At 35.8% G+C, this 19100-nt stretch overlaps 1 protein-coding gene across 2 annotated transcripts in view; it reads left to right on the plus strand.

The window, feature by feature from the left end:
* col27a1b (collagen, type XXVII, alpha 1b) overlaps positions 1 to 19100 on the plus strand; it is a 114999-nt gene that overhangs the window by 25012 nt on the left and 70887 nt on the right. For both annotated transcript variants that reach the window (XM_030143547.1, XM_030143548.1), the window contains exons 6-8: positions 3804 to 3857; positions 3943 to 3996; positions 17819 to 17863. In XM_030143547.1, coding sequence (XP_029999407.1) covers positions 3804 to 3857; positions 3943 to 3996; positions 17819 to 17863 — 153 coding nt within the window. The remainder of the gene's footprint in view (positions 1 to 3803; positions 3858 to 3942; positions 3997 to 17818; positions 17864 to 19100) is intronic.

The following is a 19100-nucleotide window of genomic DNA, read 5'->3' on the forward strand; positions in this document are numbered from 1 at the left end:
AAACATTTAGTAACAGGCAGAATATTGTTAAAATTCCACATTTCAGACATCTTTTTAAAAGGCCAGTCTGTAAATGTAACCATTTTTGTGTAATTTTTTTTTTTTTTACACTAAAACAAAGAGGAATATTTGCAGTTTTCATTATTTATAGGTTATTATGATAATATTTTACTAGTCTGATCCACTTTAGATTGAATTGACTTAAAATGAGTTTAACACCATTGATTGTTAATATCTTCAGTGTAATTTTGCATTTTACAAATTCATCCCATGGGCTGGATTGGACTCTTTGGCGGGTTGGTTTTGGCCCCCGGGCCGCATGTTTGACACCTGTGCTGTAGGGAATGCTTTGTCATGTATTTGATGTAATTATTTCAGGATGTTTTGACACATGCAGTCTTCAGATGTATCTGATTTAACATCAAGAAAAATATTTGAGTAATGGTTGTTTAAAGCAATAAAAGAAAGAATATCCCTTAGAGAGATGCCCTGGCAAGATAAAAGTACGATAAAAGTTTCCACATTAAAACATCTCAATTTTGAGTTACATGTTTTGTTGCCTTGCCTTGTTTTCAAAACTATAAAATCAGACAAATCTGTTATTTTAATCACCGTAACAGCCTGTTTCATTTGGTCTGTCAATGGCATCACATCATGTACCATTAGATAAGTTGATACGTCTAATCTTAAGTTAGCATTTAACATCTCGTTAAGTAACAAAAATGATGTAATGCGAATGAAACTGAGTGGTTGAGCATAATCAGAATAAAGGTGAAATATATCTCCATCTGTAAACATAATTTCTGCCTTAGTCATGTCAGAAAAGTTTCATTGGCAACAGTTGTGAAAACAACTCCCATGACCCCATGCTGCTTCAAATTGTCGTCAAACTGGTCTACAGCTATTGTTTGGATTGACAGACTTAATGTAGATAAAATACTTAAAAACATATGGGATGATAGACATTACTGCTGCACCCATTCAGTATTTGTTTGTAATCCATATCATATAACAGTAGAAATGGTAAGAGTCAATATATTTTGTGGCTTTCATTTACCATCACAGTTTTATTGTTGCTGAATTTGTATATTTGAGATTCCATCCTCTTGACTTGACAGTACAACTCCTCTCAACTCTCAAAACTGTTCCCTTCTAAAGGACAACAAAAGCCTTTTAAAATTTAACTGAGTCACTAATTTGTAAGTACTAGACATCAGTCCGTGCTCCAGCTAATTTCATTTTTCAATTTAGGATTTCATATTTCATAAGTGTGTGTATTAAAGTGCTTGAATAAAATGGAAAATGGCTTTTATTTCAGTGTGTACCTAAATCCATTCAAATTTGTACAATTTCAGCAGTTTCCACCCTGTTTTAAACCTTTAAATAAAACATAATTGATGCCATTTTTTGGCCTTCTTTAACTAAGGAAAGACCACAATTCTCATATTGTACATACATATGAGCTGAAGTCTGCCCAAACCTGCACAGTTTGACCCAGTTTCACACAAACCTCCAACAGCTGACACAGACAACTGTAATAAAAATGAAGCCAGATGAAAACATACTGTGGGCTAACAGAATTTCATTTTGAGTGTGTCACTTTACCTGCCTGCAATGATGATAAATTGAGACAAGATGAAGTTAAAGGAGTGATGTTTTGCATTTTTAAATGGAATTATGCATTTTAAAACATTTCCCTGTGGTCTACATAAACTGTAAATGCTATGCTTGGGTCTAAATCAGTGTTTTTCAACCTTGGGGTCAGGATCCTACGTGGGGTCGCCTGGAATTCAAATGGGGTCACCTGAAATTTCTAGTAATTGCTAAAAAAAATAAAAATAAAATAAAATAAAACTTACTCATATAAAATATATGGTGAGTTGAGAGAAACAATCACAGTAAAAAACATGAGAAATTGTGAAGCTGAAGCTGCAGCTCTTTCATAATTCATAGTTTGAGTTCTTGTTTGTTCAGTATTAATTGTCAGCCTTGTAAATACAAGCTGGACTGACTGTACATATCCTGACCAAGGAAAATAAAATTCTCACTTTGTGCAGTAATCTACACCTGGCTTTTCTGTCTCCGTCCATAATAATATACATTATATACACTAAAATTAACGTTTATTTACAACATAGTATAGCAAACTATTACATGATCAAAAACAAATGAATTTTAGCAAGAAAAAAGTCTCCATTTTGAATGTCTGGGGTCACCAGAAATTTGTGATTTTGAAATGGGGTCACGAGCCAAAAAGGGTTGGGAACTACTGGTCTAAATTTTTCATTAATTCAACTCCACAGGCCCATTTTCAACCCTGTTTCTGAGTACTGACACGAGAAAGGTTATTTTGAGCGCTGGCCCTTTAAATACACATGAGCCACTTCATGCCCCGCTCCCTCCAGGTTGTTGACCTTGCTGCTCTGTCCCATTCATCCAACAACCGAACATTTTAGGTAATCGGCTCGAAGTTTGGACATATTGTCAGTATTGACTACAACAATTATGTCGTACTCGGAGAAATGTTCATCGGAAGTCTAGACCTTACATGTGCAAATGTCATGATGTAACTAGTTATAAAACGTAACAAATTAAGAAGGAATTAAAACGGGTTGTAGAAATCCACTTGATTTTTGCCGGAATGAATATAAAGATAGCTTTGTAGCACCTGGAGGGTTCAAATTCAAACTTTTGGAACTATCAGGGTCCAAATACACAAATAAAAGAACCAAAGACTAAAAAATAAAAGTGGGTTTAGTAAAATATGACCCCTTTAAGTTACTTACTAGACTGAAAAATGAATTGATTGAAGGCATAAAATACAGGCATAATCAGTGCAAGTGCTTATTAATATCCTGAGCTTTCAACTAAAATTACTTCATTTAGCTTTCTTTTGAATATAAACCCTCCAGATCGGATCTAGTTGAGATGAAAACCCTTCAGCAATTGAAAAGACACAATATGTATGTAGCTCTTGGCTGAAGAAAGACTCCTGGCTCAGTTATGAAATCAATCTGGAGAAAATTTCCACTAAGATGTTTAATGCCAAGCTGTGGCAGACACGAACATGGAGTTTTCACTGGTACCCTGGAGGTGGGAATGGGAACTCTTATCTAAAACTGCTTGAGGGGCTGGTGAATTTTGTCCAAACAGTGCTAGATAAATCATCCCAATAGTCCTTGAAAATGCTAATTGCAGAACTGCCCCAAAATGCCTCATACAATGGACATTTGTCTCTCCCAAACATCACTTTGTTACTGCAAATATCACACAGCGGATGTAATCAAGTGATAACTGCTCTTTGATTGCTGTCCAAACAACACACTGCTTTATTAATTCTTATCCATGTCTACGTTTCCTTAAACGATAAGCCCTGAAAGTGGAAATTATCTGTTTCTCTGCAGACCTTCTAATTGCGTCGATTTGTGGACTGCTCTTTCACCAGTGTGATTAAATGTTGAATGCTGACCCAGATTGCACAGACAGAATTCCCACTGCCCGAAAAGGGAGAAGAATGTATGCGGTTACTCCCCATCACTTCTCACTGGCTTGGTGTAAACCGAGTCACTGGAGGGCATAAATGGACTGCACGTTCGTGTAAATACAACTGCTTGTCTCACCGACGACTGGGATGAACTCATTACTCTTTGATGCAGTAAATGCAAACAGTACGCTCTGCCACAGTTTGTGAGGTGGAATGCTGCGTCACTCTGAAAGATATGCTCACGCTAAGGGTGCAAAGCAGGATGCACACAGAGGAATGAGGGTATCTAAATGAAATATTCTGTGTTGTTATATTCTAGGGAGAGAAAGGAGATCCTGGACTGTCCCCTGGTCAAGCCCCAAAAGGACAAAAAGTATGTAAGAATATCATCATCATTATCAGTTCTTTGGCAGGAACAAATATGCAGTTATTAAATATGGCCTAATTTTTGCTTTCAGGGAGAGCCTGGTGTCATGGGCCCCCCTGGACTGCATGGCCAAGCTGGACGAAAGGTAGAAATTAGTTTCAAACTGTGTATTTGTGTCTGGTTGAAAGTCTGCTTTAAAAGTACTCAATCATTGGCTTCATTTAGAGCTACATGATTAATCACAATCAAATATCAGCCTGAGCAAAATAATCACAAAAGGCTTCAGTTAGTTTTCTTTCTTCTTATACTAGTTGAACCTATAAAGACCCAAACAGCCACTGGCAACACAAACCATCTACTGATATAAACTGTTGAAAACCTGTTGATCCACTAGTCCTGTCAATACATGTAAATAATTGGTGTAAACTACAGTTTTTCATTTCATGGTCTTCAGATAATGACCCATTTGGATGTTCAGAGGTTCCGTAGTTACCGTGGAGACACCGTCATCTACAACATTGATTCACCATGGAGTTGGATCAATGACAGTGGATGGAGACACTTGTTTTTATGTTCAGTTATTAATATTTTTGCTGAAAAAGTCACTTTTTCTTTCAGTTTTCTCTGTTTTCATATAATTAACTTGGACTTTACTCTGAGTTTTCATGAACATCTAAGTGATTTGTGAATTAAATATAGGAAATTACGTGATTTACACCAAAAAATGCATGTTTTATGTTCAGTTATTAATATTTTTGCTGAAAAAGTTACTTTTTCTTTCAGTTTTCTCTGTTTTCATATAATTAACTTGGACTTTACTCTGAGTTTTCGTGAGCATCTATGTGATTTGTGAATTAAATGTAGGAAATTACATGATTTACACCAAAAAATGCAAAATCAGAGGAGAATATTATTTAAAAATTGGTGATAAATCAGTTAAGAAAGGTAGAAATAGAGAAAAATTCATTTGGGAACTGACAAAAAAGTCGCACTTGGCCTTTATGGGTTAAGTTTTGATTTTTGAGCTGGTTCTCAATACATATTTAAAAGAGGTCAGCAGGGTTCCCGCAGGGTCTCAAAAAGTCTTAGAAGTCTTGAATTTACAAATCTGCATTTAATACCTTAAAAAGTCTTTAATAATAATGTATTATGCTTGATATGGTAGGTTTTCAGTTATGTTGCCATAAACTTGTTTACTGTATTGTGTTTAAATGTGTCTATTAAATGTCCAAGCTGCAAAGAAAGTAATGTTAGTCGACTCAGTTCCACCTGTTCCAACCCGACAATTTATATTGAAACTAGAAAAGCTCTTGAGAGCACAGACCTCCACCAAGGCAGATCAGTGGCCCCCCCACCCCCCCTCACCCCTGATCACCACCAAAATTTAATCATTTGTTCCTTGTGCCAGTATCAACATTTCCTGAAATTTTCATCCAAATCCGTCCATAACTTTTTGAGTTATCTTGCACACAGACAGACAAACCAACACTGGCAAAAACATAGCCTCCTTGGCGGAGGTAATTAGTAGCTAATTATCATTAACTTTGCAGCCCCCGGTGAGAAATGACTCAGAACAGTGGGAATTAAGGCACTGAAATAAATAAATAAATTTTTCTAAATTCTAGGAGTCACAAATTTTTACCAGTATGGTCGTGAAATGGGCATTAACCCTTTCATGCACTGTCCACTTCAGTGGACAGTTCTTCTCCAGCTGTTCTCTTGTATATTAATGGGTTTTGTTGTTTTAGTTCCATATCAGCCAACACAGTGGATGCTTATGCACCATCCCATACACTGTAATTCAAATCATTACTGTAACTTTACTGTTCTTGATAAACCTGATCTGCAGTAACATATTTAAGTGTAAATCAATTGTTATTTGTTAGACAAGAAGGGTTTTTTTTTGCATATTATCTCCATGAAGTGAGTAATTACTAGCATTAGAATATGTTAAAATGTGAGAAGACATCAGATTAGCAGCATTAAAAATGTTTTTATTTCATTGTTTTCATATCACTTTCTGATATTGGGTTTTAAACACGTTTCTTTACTTCAAAAATTAAATGCATGGATATTTTTGTAACTACATAGAAAAAAAAACTCGATCGCATTGTGTTTTTTCATGGCTAAACACTGAAGAAAAAATCTTGACTAAGGTTCTCATAATTCGTGCATGAAAGGGTTAAATTAAGTTCTAAGTGGTCTTAAAAAGGTCTTAAATTTAACTTGTAGAAACCCGTAGGAACCCTGGTCAGTAATCCCCTTGATAACCAACCAGTAGACTCAAATCACAATTGCAGTATTTCTCACATTAATTTGCACTATGACCTTTTCAACAAATGTTGCAGTCTGCCTGTTCCACATGTGCTATACTTCACAATGTGTGTGGTTCTATGTCTGTTCATTTTCCACTCTCACAACGGTTTCTGACATAAATCAGAAGCAGAGTGACTGAGTGATCGGAATGAAGGCTGTAGTTTTGTATACCATTGATCATTGAATCAAACGTACATGGTGAAGCGCCCTCAAAGGCAGCGCAGACTGAGGTTTCAGGTTATAGTGTTCAGAGGATTGAGCCAAACATGGATGTTTGAGCTCTTGTTTGGAAAGCAGCCTAACACAATGCAGGTGTCAAGGAGCACACCTGTGTTCTGTCTCTCCTGTGGGTTCAAGTCCTGCAGATTGGAGTATCTGAGCTGTTACATCATCTGCACTGTTGGCCTCTGAAGTGACGGAGGCAGGAAGCGCAGTTAAAGTTGTTAAAGATCATGTTTGAAACACTTTGTTCAAAGGCATGGTATGTCGAATGCTTTACTAAAATGTGGTTCTGCCATTTAACCAGGTTCTGTTTCTCCATGTTTTATAAGTTATTAACGTACTGATGGCCAATCTTATTATGACTGAGTGATGTTTCGCAGCAGTGGTTTCTTCCTTGGCCTTGTGTGTTTCGTCCTTGGCCTTTTCCTCACGTCTGGTTTCCGGCTCACAGTGATTACACATCTAAACTTGGCCAGATCCTGTTGAATTTCCTGCTACGTATGGTGTGCAAATAACATAGTACTAGTGTGTAGTAAGTGAGACTGTGTTTATATGGTGTTTGCATTTTTTTTTAGACGTTAAATATTTTAGAAGTCATATATCTGCAAAAATGACGAAGGAAAAGTATTTTTCAACATACTCATTTTCTTGCCAAGATTTAGACGAGACTTGAACATCTGTGCATTTAATTACATTCTAAAACTGGGAGAGAATGGCTTTCTATGAAAATGAAAAATGGGAGTAAATACAGAATATGACTAATATTTAATATAAGGAGCCAGAGGGTGTATTTTTAACTAGGGACACACTGTTGTTAGTCATTTTCCCCTGTTTACCGTTCATGCATAGATATGCTAGTTTCATCCTCTGGCTCTAGTTCCATATTTTATGCCTCAGATTGAGAATAATATTTCATTTTATTTTATTTTAATTTTCACATAGTAAAAAACATACACATAATACATGTTGGTTAAAGTTGTGATGGATGGTTACCAAAAACTCTCAAGGGGCTTAACAAGTGGCAACCTCCAAATTTCAAAGGTTATTTACAACTGCAATAAAAAATATTTGCAAGCTGCACAAAAGTACATTTTCAACAAATAGAATTCCATAACATACCAAGCTTAGAAATGTATCCCATGTGGAAAATTGCAATCACTCAGGAGCAGAGTTTTCACAGCTTTTTTAAACTGAATTTGAAGAAGCTCTGAGGCAAAGCAAGAAAACCGGTCAGTATTCCTTATTCCTATGCAGAACACTGACTATATAAGAGAAGACTGAAATACAAGAGGTTTTATATTACCTTTTTCTGATCAGGGATTCAGATAAGACGTCAATATTAACTTGACGACAGCGTTTTTCGACACATTTAACTGTCTTTATGCATTACCCAATGTTTTATTTACAGTGATATGAGACCTGAAAAAGGGAAATCTGCACTGTGTTTATCTGACAGTTTGTTTATGGCATCTGTTAAGAAAAACACATTTAGAAAAGCATTGGGGAAAACAAAAATCCTCAGACAGAGCGTCTTTTGAATTACACTTGACAGCGTATAATCACACTTCATTTTTTTTATTTTTTTTTGTAGTCTACTGTGAGAATTATACCGCAGTGAAAATAGTGAGGAGCAAAAACTGCATCTGTACAGTAAAAGGTCACCACCGAGGTAGAGATTTTACACAGAAGAAGAATGCTAATTAGAAAACCACTGTCACCTACAATGAAAAAACCTTTGTAAGCAAGTTTCCCTTTTAGACACACACCCCGTTCTCTTTTTGGACACAATTGGATGAGTGTGATATTGCCTTGGCGGGAGCTACAACAGTGTGTTATGCAATCGGACAGCGCTGACTGTGAAAAACCATCTGGTGCACTCAAGGCTCCCTCCATTCAGTCAGTGCAGTCGAAAGGGAGGGCCTGACATGAAAAAGGAAGAACTCTTTTTGGCCTTGTGAGTCATGGAACGTGGAGTCATGGGAACACGCTCATATTCTTCCTGCTCATTTATAGTAATTGAGGATCTTTGCAGGGTATTGAACAGTATCCTGTCCAGTTAAGTCTCCTTTTCCTGTTCTGATGCTCAGTTCAGGTGAGATTTTGGTCAGATTGCACTAACTTATAGGACACTTCTCTCTCTACAAGTAACTGCTGACAGCCGTACAATGTATGAAAATGAACACCGCATCCAGTTAATAAAAGCAAGGCAATCAGCTTGGCTCTGCTGAAAGCCACCAGACACCTCATTGCTTGCAGCTGTTCTTAACTCATTTAAATTTCGTGATCATAGCACGGCACTAGAAGCCAAAAACTCCTAACAGCGCACTTTTGGACTCAAATTACGCTGAAATTCCATCATCTGCTACAGATGAAGCTTGAGGTTTGTTCTGTTGTCTGCTCTTGTCAAAACAACCAGTAAAACTATGACCTGAGCAGTTTTTTTTTTTTTCTCCGAGTTTTGCGCTCATACTTTGGCTCGGGGCCAGAAAAAGCCTCTCTCACTGTGGGAAATGTGTAAAGATGTAATGGGAAGGGTTGCCTGGGAGTCATTCAGCGGTCTGCACTGTAAAATAAGAAGAGACTGCGTGTATATGTGTGTCAAACTGAAACACAGCGGAGAGAATTACCAGCGCTGGACCTGGCTGCTCTTTACACAGCCAGCTCTGATCATGGCACACTGGAATAGCGCTTAACTTTTTATTAACTGTGCAGCCCTCAAGATTTTTCCCCTTCCTCCTCCTAAGTATTGTATAAAAACATTTATTTGCCGAGTCTCATTTGTCCATTTAGCCCTTCCATGCATGAATTATGAGAACCTTAGTCAAGATTTTTTTCCTGATTGTTTTTATTCCCCTTTGGGCATGAAAATAACAATGCAACTGAAATTTTTTAAATGAACCTATTTTTCATGGAGTTACAAAAACCATGTGTTTAATTTTTGAATCAAAGAAACGTGTATTTAAAACCCATTATCAGAAAGTGATATACTGTGTGAAAACTAGAAAATAAACATTTTTAATGTAGCTAATTGGATGTTTTCTTATATTTTAACATACTCTAATATACAGGTGTCAAACATGCGGCCCAGGGGCCAAATCCGGCCCGCCGAAGGATCCGATCCGGCCCGCGGGATGAATTTGTGAAAAATTGCAAAAATTACACTGAAGATATTAACAATCAAAGGTGTCAAAATCATTTTAATTCAGGTTCCACATACAGTCTAATTTGATTTCACGTGGGTCAGAACCAGAAAAATATTATCATAAAAACCTATAAATAATGACAACCCCAAATTCTCTCTTTGTTTGGTGTAAAAAAGTAAAATTACATGAAAATGTTTACATTACCAAACTGCACTTTTACCAAAAACGTGAATAACCTGAACAAATATGAACAAACGGAAATGTCTTACAAAAAGTAAATGCAATTTTACCAATATTCTGCCTGTTACTAAATGTTTTGTGCGATTTTAATGCACATGTGTAAATGATAAACTGATAAAACGAGGCAGAATATTGTTAAAATTGCACTTGTTTTTCTTAAGACAATTCAAGTTGTTCATGTTATTCAGATTTTAAAGGAAACTTTGTAGATGTAAACCTGATCATAATGTAATTTTACTTTTTTCACTGTTATTATTTTATTGGTCGGGTCCACTGGAGATCAAATTGGGCTGAATGTGGCCCCTGAACTAAAATGAGTTTGACACCCCTGCTCTAATACTAGTTGTTACTTCATGGAGATGATAGGCCAAAAAAAAAAAAAGAAAACTGTTAATTACAGTCTTATAACAATTAGCTACTGATTTACACTAAAACATGTTACTACAGATCAGATTTATCAAGAACAGCAAAATTATAATAATGGTATGAATGTCAGTGTATGGGATAATGTATGAGCGTCCACTGTGTTGGCTGATATTGAACTAAAACAACAAAACCTGTGAATATACAAGAGAACAGCTGGAGAATAGCTGTCCACTGTAGTGACCAATATGCATGAAAGGGTTAAGAATAGGTTTTTTGTGAAATAATAATGATAATAATAATAATAAAAAAAAATCTATGGAAAGAACAACCTATTTTACCTCTGCCAAGTCAAGTCTGTTACTTATTGTGTGAGTGGGTGAGACGGTGCTGCTGCTGCTGCTGCATTTTGCATTTTGCCTTTTGGCTGCAGCCTTGATCTGGTGTGAGTTACACTAATTAAAAGTGTTTGCTCTTAAGAGAGGGAGAACTAATGGAGAATGTGATCCTTTGCCATGTTTTTGTCACACCAGGAATTAACAGTACTGTCAAAGGTGCCGAGTTTTTTTTCTTTTTTTTTTTTTGTATGGACAGACGTCTTATCCCTGCGTTTACTGTACTCAGCTGTACGGGCTTTACTGGAAGACTCAAACATTCTTTTCATGGCTACAGTACTTTGGCTCCTTTTCCCCTTAAAATCCTGTCAAATATTTCCACCATCACAGTTCAGCCTGTCTGCAGATAAACAGACAAATAATCCCAAGGTTGACAAAATCGGAGTATATCAGTGTCTATAGAGTTACCGTTGCCAGCATCTGGCTTCACTCAGAGTCCCAAAGCTGCAGGAGATTGGACTGTAAATGAGAAAGTTAAAGAACACTTGCCTTTCAAAGTCTTTCTTTCTTTCTTTCTTTCTGTCTGACTTTTTTCTTTCTTTCTTTCTTTCTTTCTTTCTTTCTTTCTTTCTTCTTTCTCTGTTTCTCTGTTTCTCCTTTTTCTTTCTTTCTTTTTCTTTCTTTCTTTCTTTCTTTCTTTCTTTCTTCTTTCTTTCTTCTTTCTCTGTTTCTCTGTTTCTCCTTTTTCTTTCTTTCTTTTTCTCTTTCTTTCTTTCTTTCTTTCTTTCTCTCTCCTTTTTCTGTCTTACTGTCTTTCTTTCTTTCTCCTTTTTCTTTCTTTCTTTCTTTCTTTCTATCTTTCTTTCTTCCTTTCTTTCTTTCTCTTACTGTCTTTCTTTCTTTCTGACTTTTTCTTTCTTTGACTTTTTCTTTCTTTCTTTCTTTCTCTCTCCTTTTTCTGTCTTACTGTCTTTCTTTCTCCTTTTTCTTTCTATCTTTCTTTCTTTCTTTCTTTCTTCTGTTTCTTTCTCCTTTTTCTTTTTCCTTTTTCTTCTTTTTTCTTTCTTTTTTTCTCTCTTTCTCTATTCTGTCTGTTTCTTTCTCCTTTTTCTTTCTTTCTTTCTTTCTTTCTTTTGCATTCCGGATCACAGTCTGTGTTTGTATGACAGATCTTTCTTTCTTTTTTTCTTTCTTTTGCATTCTGGATCACAGTCTGTGTTTGTATAACAGATCTTTCTTTCTTTCTTTCTTTCTTTCTTTCTTTCTTTCTTTCTTTCTTTCTTTCTTTCTGTCTTTCTTTCTTTCTTTCTTTCTTTCTTTTTCTGTCTTACTGTCTTTCTTTCTTTCTTTCTTTTTCATTCAGGGTCACAGTCTGTGTTTGTATAACAGATCTGCTCTGGGGCGTTGGTCTCTCCAGTACCATACCTCTGTGGACTCATAAAATCAGCTTCTCTGTAATGGTTGGTGATTAGCTCCCATATTAACATCACAGGACTGAGTCGGTGCATTGGTTTGATAAAACATCTGTTGTGTTGAAGGTTCATCAGTTACATCAGTTTAGTAGAAGGCAGAAGGAGCAGGTGGTTTATTGTGGACCTTTTGATCAACATGGTGCCATTAGCTTTTCAGCATGATTTAGTAAAGAGCTCTAGAAAACAGTCTCACTCAGACCAGGTCAATCCATTGGTGAGTTCATTATCATCAGCTTAAGATGTGTCATCCAAATCTATGAAACCTTGATTTTAGAAACAAAGAGATTTACAAGGATTTACAAAAGCAATAAAAATACTGTTCAGTCATTCACAAGTATGAACCAACTATAACATGGGACCTAATATGCATGGTTTTATCATCACATTGACAAAAGAAATCATTTATTTCAATAGAATTACTAGCAGAGGTCTCATTATATGAATTATGAATTCATTTATTCATTTCATTTATTTATTTATTCGTTCACATATCTATTAAAAGAACCAAGTGTAAAAACATTACATTTTGCATTTACATTATGTGAAGTGGGACACCCTGGGAAGCTGAAGAGCTTTTTGAGAGGGGCCCAGGCACAAAAGAAAAAATAACACATGTAGCAATAATAACAATAATGAATAATAAATTAGAACCAGTAATTTGATATTTACCAGGGGATTGTTACCTTATGTTTCTCACGCACATTGCCAAATCCCATATATGTAAACAATGGTTTAGGCTGAGGTGTTTTATAAAAGTGAAACTGGAAAGAAGCGGGTTATATTATTGTACTGTCATACAGTACTGTGGTCCAGTATGATGCATGATACATGATTATTTGATGTCGCCTTAAGAAGAACAGGGGAAATAAGCCATCTATTGAATTGCATGATATCGAATGCATTTGAAATGGACCTCATTGTAGTACAGGGTGGGGAAGCAAAATTTACAATGAACATTTAGTTGTTTTTTCTCAGCAGGCACTACGTCATTTCTTTTGAAACCAAACATATATTGATGTCATAATCATACCTAACACTATTATCCATACCTTTTCAGAAACTTTTGCCCATATGAGTAATCAGGAAAGCAAATGTCAAAGAGTGTGTGATTTGTTGAATGCACTCGTCACACCAAAGGAGATTTCAAAAATAGTTGGAGTGTCCATAAAGACTGTTTATAATGTAAAGAAAAGAATGACTATGAGCAAAACTATTACGAGACAGTCTGGAAGATACTATTAAAGAAGAATGGGAGAAGTTGTCACCCGAATATTTGAGGAACACTTGCGCAAGTTTCAGGAAGCGTGTGAAGGCAGATATTGAGAAAGAAGGAGGACACATAGAATAAAAACATTTTCTATTATGTCAATTTTCTTGTGGCAAATAAATTCTCATGACTTTCAATAAACTAAGTGGTCATACACTGTCTTTCAATCCCTGCCTCAAAATATTGTAAATTTTGCTTCCCCACCCTGTAAGTGTATACATTATATTTTAAATAGTGCCTTGACCGGTGCTTCCCCACGGGTCATTTTAATCCCGATATCTAGGGACTGAAGTTAGTAAATGCATCGTTCCTGTTTTTAACTTCATTTCCCATCATGCAGTGTGGTACTGGTCTTCCGGTCATCTGAGCAACGTGATTGTAAAGCTATTGTATTCCAAAATGACTAATATCTCCCAAAATATTGGTCCTATCAACTTGCTGAGATATTTAATGTCGAGATGGGACTATTCCCCAACTGTAGGTACCAAACTGGCCACTTAAAAACGTCATAATTTCTCAGAACTGCACACACACACACACACATATACACACACACACACACACACACACACACACACACACATACACACACACACCCCCCCTCTGAGACCTTCCAGTATAATGATATAGATATATATCAATCAATCATTGGCAATGCATTGAAATGCATGTTGCATCTGTCTCATTGATGGAGAGCATATCCCTATACACAAAGTATATCAAGTATGCAAACTATACCATGACTTTCAAGTAAGTTTAATGTTTTATGCAGGCACTTTGAATTGTCTTGTACATGAAATATGCTATATAAATAAACCTGCCTACGCATACTTTTTTTTTTTACTTTGTTTTATTCAGGAACCACAGATACAGTTCTATACATTGCATTACTTGATTTTAGCTTTTATTCATCATTAATCCCAAGAACACTAGTTTAAAGAATATGAAAGGATGAAAAGCACTGCAGCCGGCTGCTTTATGTCTTTCAGCACCACTGAAGTGATGGGGCCAATGTTTATTTGAGTAATAAAAGTAGGACATATTATTGCTTATAGAAAATATGTCCAAGAAATATATTCTCTTCTATGAAGGTCGGAAGCAAAATCAAGTACTTAATAAGTGTTTTCAGCATTTCTCTCTAGGAAAAAGGCCACAGTTTCAAATCACTTTTGGTCTTGCTGTCACAGCTCTTCTTTTGTTTTATTTTACAGCTGTTAGCGTCAGTACAGGTTGTTTTTTCTGATCGTTGACTTAAATAGAGTGAAGTTAATGATATTGAAAGCACTACTCAGATGTAATTTCATTATATTTCTAATAAAAAGAATTAGCGTTGTGTCGCCTGTGTGCAGGATCTGTTCTCAGGGAAGAACAGTCTTCATAGGAGGAGTGAAGTCTCCCCTGACCCCTAAGTGGACCAGTCTTATATTGTGTATTCTCTCTAGTAAACTGCTCTGATTTTTTTGTAATCTAAATCATCATTTTGAATGAGGTAGATTATTAAACCTTATAAGGCATTTAATATCAGAGTGTTGGTCTTTGGTGTCATTTGTCAATATCATCCAGTATCAGCTATTGGTGTAAGTTGTCATTTCAGCCATACCAGCAGCAGATATTTATTCACTGTGTTATATTTACAATGATTGCATGAATTATTTTACACTAAAAGAAAGAGTCAAAGAAACAGATTGCCAGTGACCCAGAATAGATGTGATTACATTTTGGGAAAAGCAGGTCAAAGTTCAAATTTTTTATGAATTCTTTAAATCTTTTCTCTTCTCCCATTTACATATATGGGCGAAACTTCAAATGTCTATAAAAACATATATTTTGTTTCAGTTTACGTCAAACTTGGCACATACATGGAGGCAGTTGATATGCTGACATCAGCACACACATAGACATAATGACATCAGCTGGATCAATGCCAAAATAAGCTACAATACATGCAAGGGGTGGAGTTTGTTGTGCCTGGCACCACTTATTTTATTCTTGTGTTGTTGCAATAACATGTTTTGCACGTTTTCCATCAGTCTCATTCTCTGGAACACAATATGTCCAACTGCTTTGAAAGAATTTCTAAAATTTGGCACCAGCTTTCACTTAGACTCGAGGATGAACTGAATGGATTCTGGTGGTTAAAGGTTATGATCATCCACTAAGCGTACTGTGGACTGGATGACATGAGGTTTGATAGTTAAAGGCTGTTTATGCAATGAGATTGTGACATTATAATGACATTTTATTTTATTGACTTTGAAGGTCAACTTTACTCATAATATTCTGCAGAAACACCATTTTTTTAAACCTCTAAAATAGTCTGTGGGTGAATACATGTTTCTCACTGCAGATAATCCACTGTAATCACACAAGTCAATAATGGGAGTACTTTCTTTTCATTGTAAAGTACACTTGGTACTTTTATTAAACTCATTTCACTGCATGTATTATGAGACTGGACAGACAAGGAATATGAAATGCAACTTGGTTGGTTGGCGGGAAAATAACCGTGAAATAACAGTTCCAGTTTTACGTTGAACTTGTCAAATATTTATGTAATAAATGTCAGCGCGTAAAGGATCCACTCAGAGTATTTAAATCGGTTAAATCCAGTCAAACATTTCCTTATATTACTCTGAGTTTATGGAGGCCTGAGTGTGTTAAAACAGTCAGGCAGCCTCTAAAGCGTAGCGCTGGCTAATGTTAGTACTACCAAATGTCTCACAAGAGGTTTGCAGAAGGAGATTTTAATCCTGCTGTATACTCTATGGCTGCAGGCTTCACAGTGCTTTGTATGGCTCTCCTGATGGTAACTTGTTTGTTTACACTGACACTAATTTTTTTTTCCATCATCCTCTGGCTGCCTGTGGTTTACTTGTTCTGCTGCTGACAGGCTAACACAGCTGGTGGCAAACTATACACTTGAGATAGACTTGCTCTCCACTCAGAGATGACTCCACATGCCTCTGTCAGCACTGGCTCTGGTACTGTAATGTAAGCCCAGACTGTGGAAAGATGAATCTATTTTGTAAGCAGCTGGTACGCTCATTTGAGACCACAGGCCATGAAGGTGACCATTAATTACCCTTTTAGTTTTTACTTGTTACAGTCTAATTGGTTTCCAGGTTTAATTAATGCCATATTGTTCTGAATAGTTTTGTCACAGTACAGTGGTGGCGGTGATTAGAAAAACTTACAGCCAAGCAGCTGTGCTCTGTTCCTGTGCTCGAATCGTAACACATTTTTGTTACAGCCTTGATTTCTTTTCTTGTTTTTTTTGTTTTTTTTTTTTCTTACAGCCGTGATTTCACAACCATTAAAATGTTGGATCCTTGTGGAATTTCTGAATCAGATTATGTCAGAATGTCTTTTACTGCATTGTGAACTTTTGCTCCACATATGTAAATAATGTCAATAAATATTTTTCTCTTAGTTATAGTAGTTTATATTTTTTATACTTTTATGCTCTTTTTCTTTTGCGTGCCATTTTTAAATGCCGCTTTGTTTTGGTTTTAGTTTTCTAGTTAAATTATTCTATTTCAATTTTCATACTTTTTGTAAATGCTTTTTTATACACTTATCTTAAGCTTTTCATGCATGATGACCACATTTGAGGACACATAGTTTCAGATCACTTTCCAAAGAGTTTTAAAGACAATATTCTCCAGACCACATGGGGGCAGTCTTTATAGACCCTAAGCAATACGATGAAAAAAAGTATCTTAGTTTTAGAATTTTGACTGCTCTGTGATCTCATAAAATTTACCTCCTAAAACCAAGCTATTGGTTTCACAGCTTTATACAAAAAAAGCAACAAAAAAAACGTGTTCACTGCAAAGGACGTTCCATAAACTTTTTTTAAAATGCATCTGAAAAAACTGTTGCATCATGATGTTTCCAATAGAGGCAACTATTTAATAAATTAAAAAAAAATAAAAAAAAAGCCAAAACTTGTATATTCCTCGGTCTCAGGAGGTTAAATATCTTCTTAATAAAACCATATTTTTTAAAACATTCTAAATGCATTTAAACTTCAGCCTAATTTTGAGTAATAAAATCAATTAAAAACAAATCTATATATGAAAGGGTTAAATTCTCAGTGTGGATGGCAAAGTAAGATTTTCATTGTCGGTATGAAACCTATTTCTTTACTTTACACATGACAATAAAATGCTTTGAGTCCAAATCATATCTAATAATCTACAAATTCTGAAATTGTTGTTGGGGCTATAGTGGTTCTGTGTAACTCTAACTAATGTGATGTGGGAACTTGAGAGGAGGAGTCAAATTGCATCCAGCAGTTTTAGCTTTACATTTAACAAGTGTGTTTTCAGGGTTTATTTAAATCACGGGGGTCAAACATACGGCACATTGGCCAAAACCAGCCCACCAAACGGTCCAATCCGGCCCGTGGGATGAATTTGTGAAATGCAAAAATTGCACTCAAGATATTAATCATTTTGGTTCAGTTTCCACATTCAGCCCAATTTGATCTCAGCTGGTTCGGATCAGTAAAATACTATCATAATAACCTAGAAATAATGACAGTTTTGCAATTGTAATTTAGCCTTTTGTAGGATAAAATGATAACTCACTGTATGTCCGTCCACAGGGACAAAGGGGTCATCCTGGTCCTGCTGGTCTGCCTGGTGAACCTGTAAGTACTCTTTTTATATTTTTGAAATCAGTGGAAATTGTACATACAATTATTGATATCTAATTAGTGTTATCTTCACCAACTCGCACCTTGCTTGTAATGTTACTTATCTTTCGAATTTTGAGTATTTCACTCGGTAGCGCCCCCCTTTGGCCATCTGTAGTTTGAAATGGTAGACAGTGAATTCTGATGTGAAACACTGCATCACCATTTCTATTTATTTTATTAGTAGACTGTGAGGTATACTATGCGTAATTTTTACCCTGTCTCTCGAAAGGGAGGCAAAGGGTATTGTTTTTGGTTCAGTTTGTTTGTTTTTTCTTTGTTTCTTTGTTTGTTAACACTCTAGGAGCAAAACTATTGGTTGAATTCATACATTCATTCAGGCACAACAAACCCCGCCCCTCGCACGTATTGTAGCTTATTTTGGCATCGATCCAGCCGATGTCATCATGTCTATGTGTGTGCCGATGTCAGCATGTCATTTGTCTCTACATATGTGCCAAGTCTGAAGTAAATTGAAACAAAATTGATGTTTTATAGACATTTCTATCAAGTGTTTAACCATGTCTTTCTCCTGTAAATGTTTTTTTTTTTTTACTGCCTTTTTAAAACTTGGTCAGGGGACTACAGATGAAAACTAGCCTTCTGGCTAATTCTGGCTTTTTTTAACCATGTGTAACCATGTGTTTTATGACATTGCACTGTCTCATTTCAAATAAACTTAACTAGATTTGAAATGTCGCCTATTATGAGTAAATGGGTGAAGAAAAAAGATTTTAAAAATTCAGAAAAAAATTTGAACTTTGACTTACTTTCCCCAAAATGTAATGACATCTATTCTTGGTCACTGGCAATCTATAAACCCAGTTTGGTATGAATTCAACCAATAGTTTCACTGCTACAGACATTTGAAATTTCTCCCATTATAAGATTTTAAAAATTCATATAAAATTCGAACTTTGACCTACTGTTCCCAAAATGTAATCAGATCTATTCTGGGTCACTGGCAATCTATAAAGCCAATTTGGTATGAATTGAACCAATAGTTTTGCAGCTATAACAAAGAAACAAACAAACCAAACCAACAACAATACCTCTTGTCTCCCCTTTGAAGGGCAGGGTAAAAATCCCACACAAATGCGAACTCCAAATCCCCACTGTCACTTACAAAAAAAAAAAAAAAGAAAAGGACACAAATATATAGGCTTTCAGGAAGCAAATCAGCCAGAATACT

This window comes from Sphaeramia orbicularis, chromosome 9 (assembly GCF_902148855.1).
Source record: "Sphaeramia orbicularis chromosome 9, fSphaOr1.1, whole genome shotgun sequence".
In the NCBI taxonomy this organism is placed as follows: domain Eukaryota; kingdom Metazoa; phylum Chordata; class Actinopteri; order Kurtiformes; family Apogonidae; genus Sphaeramia; species Sphaeramia orbicularis.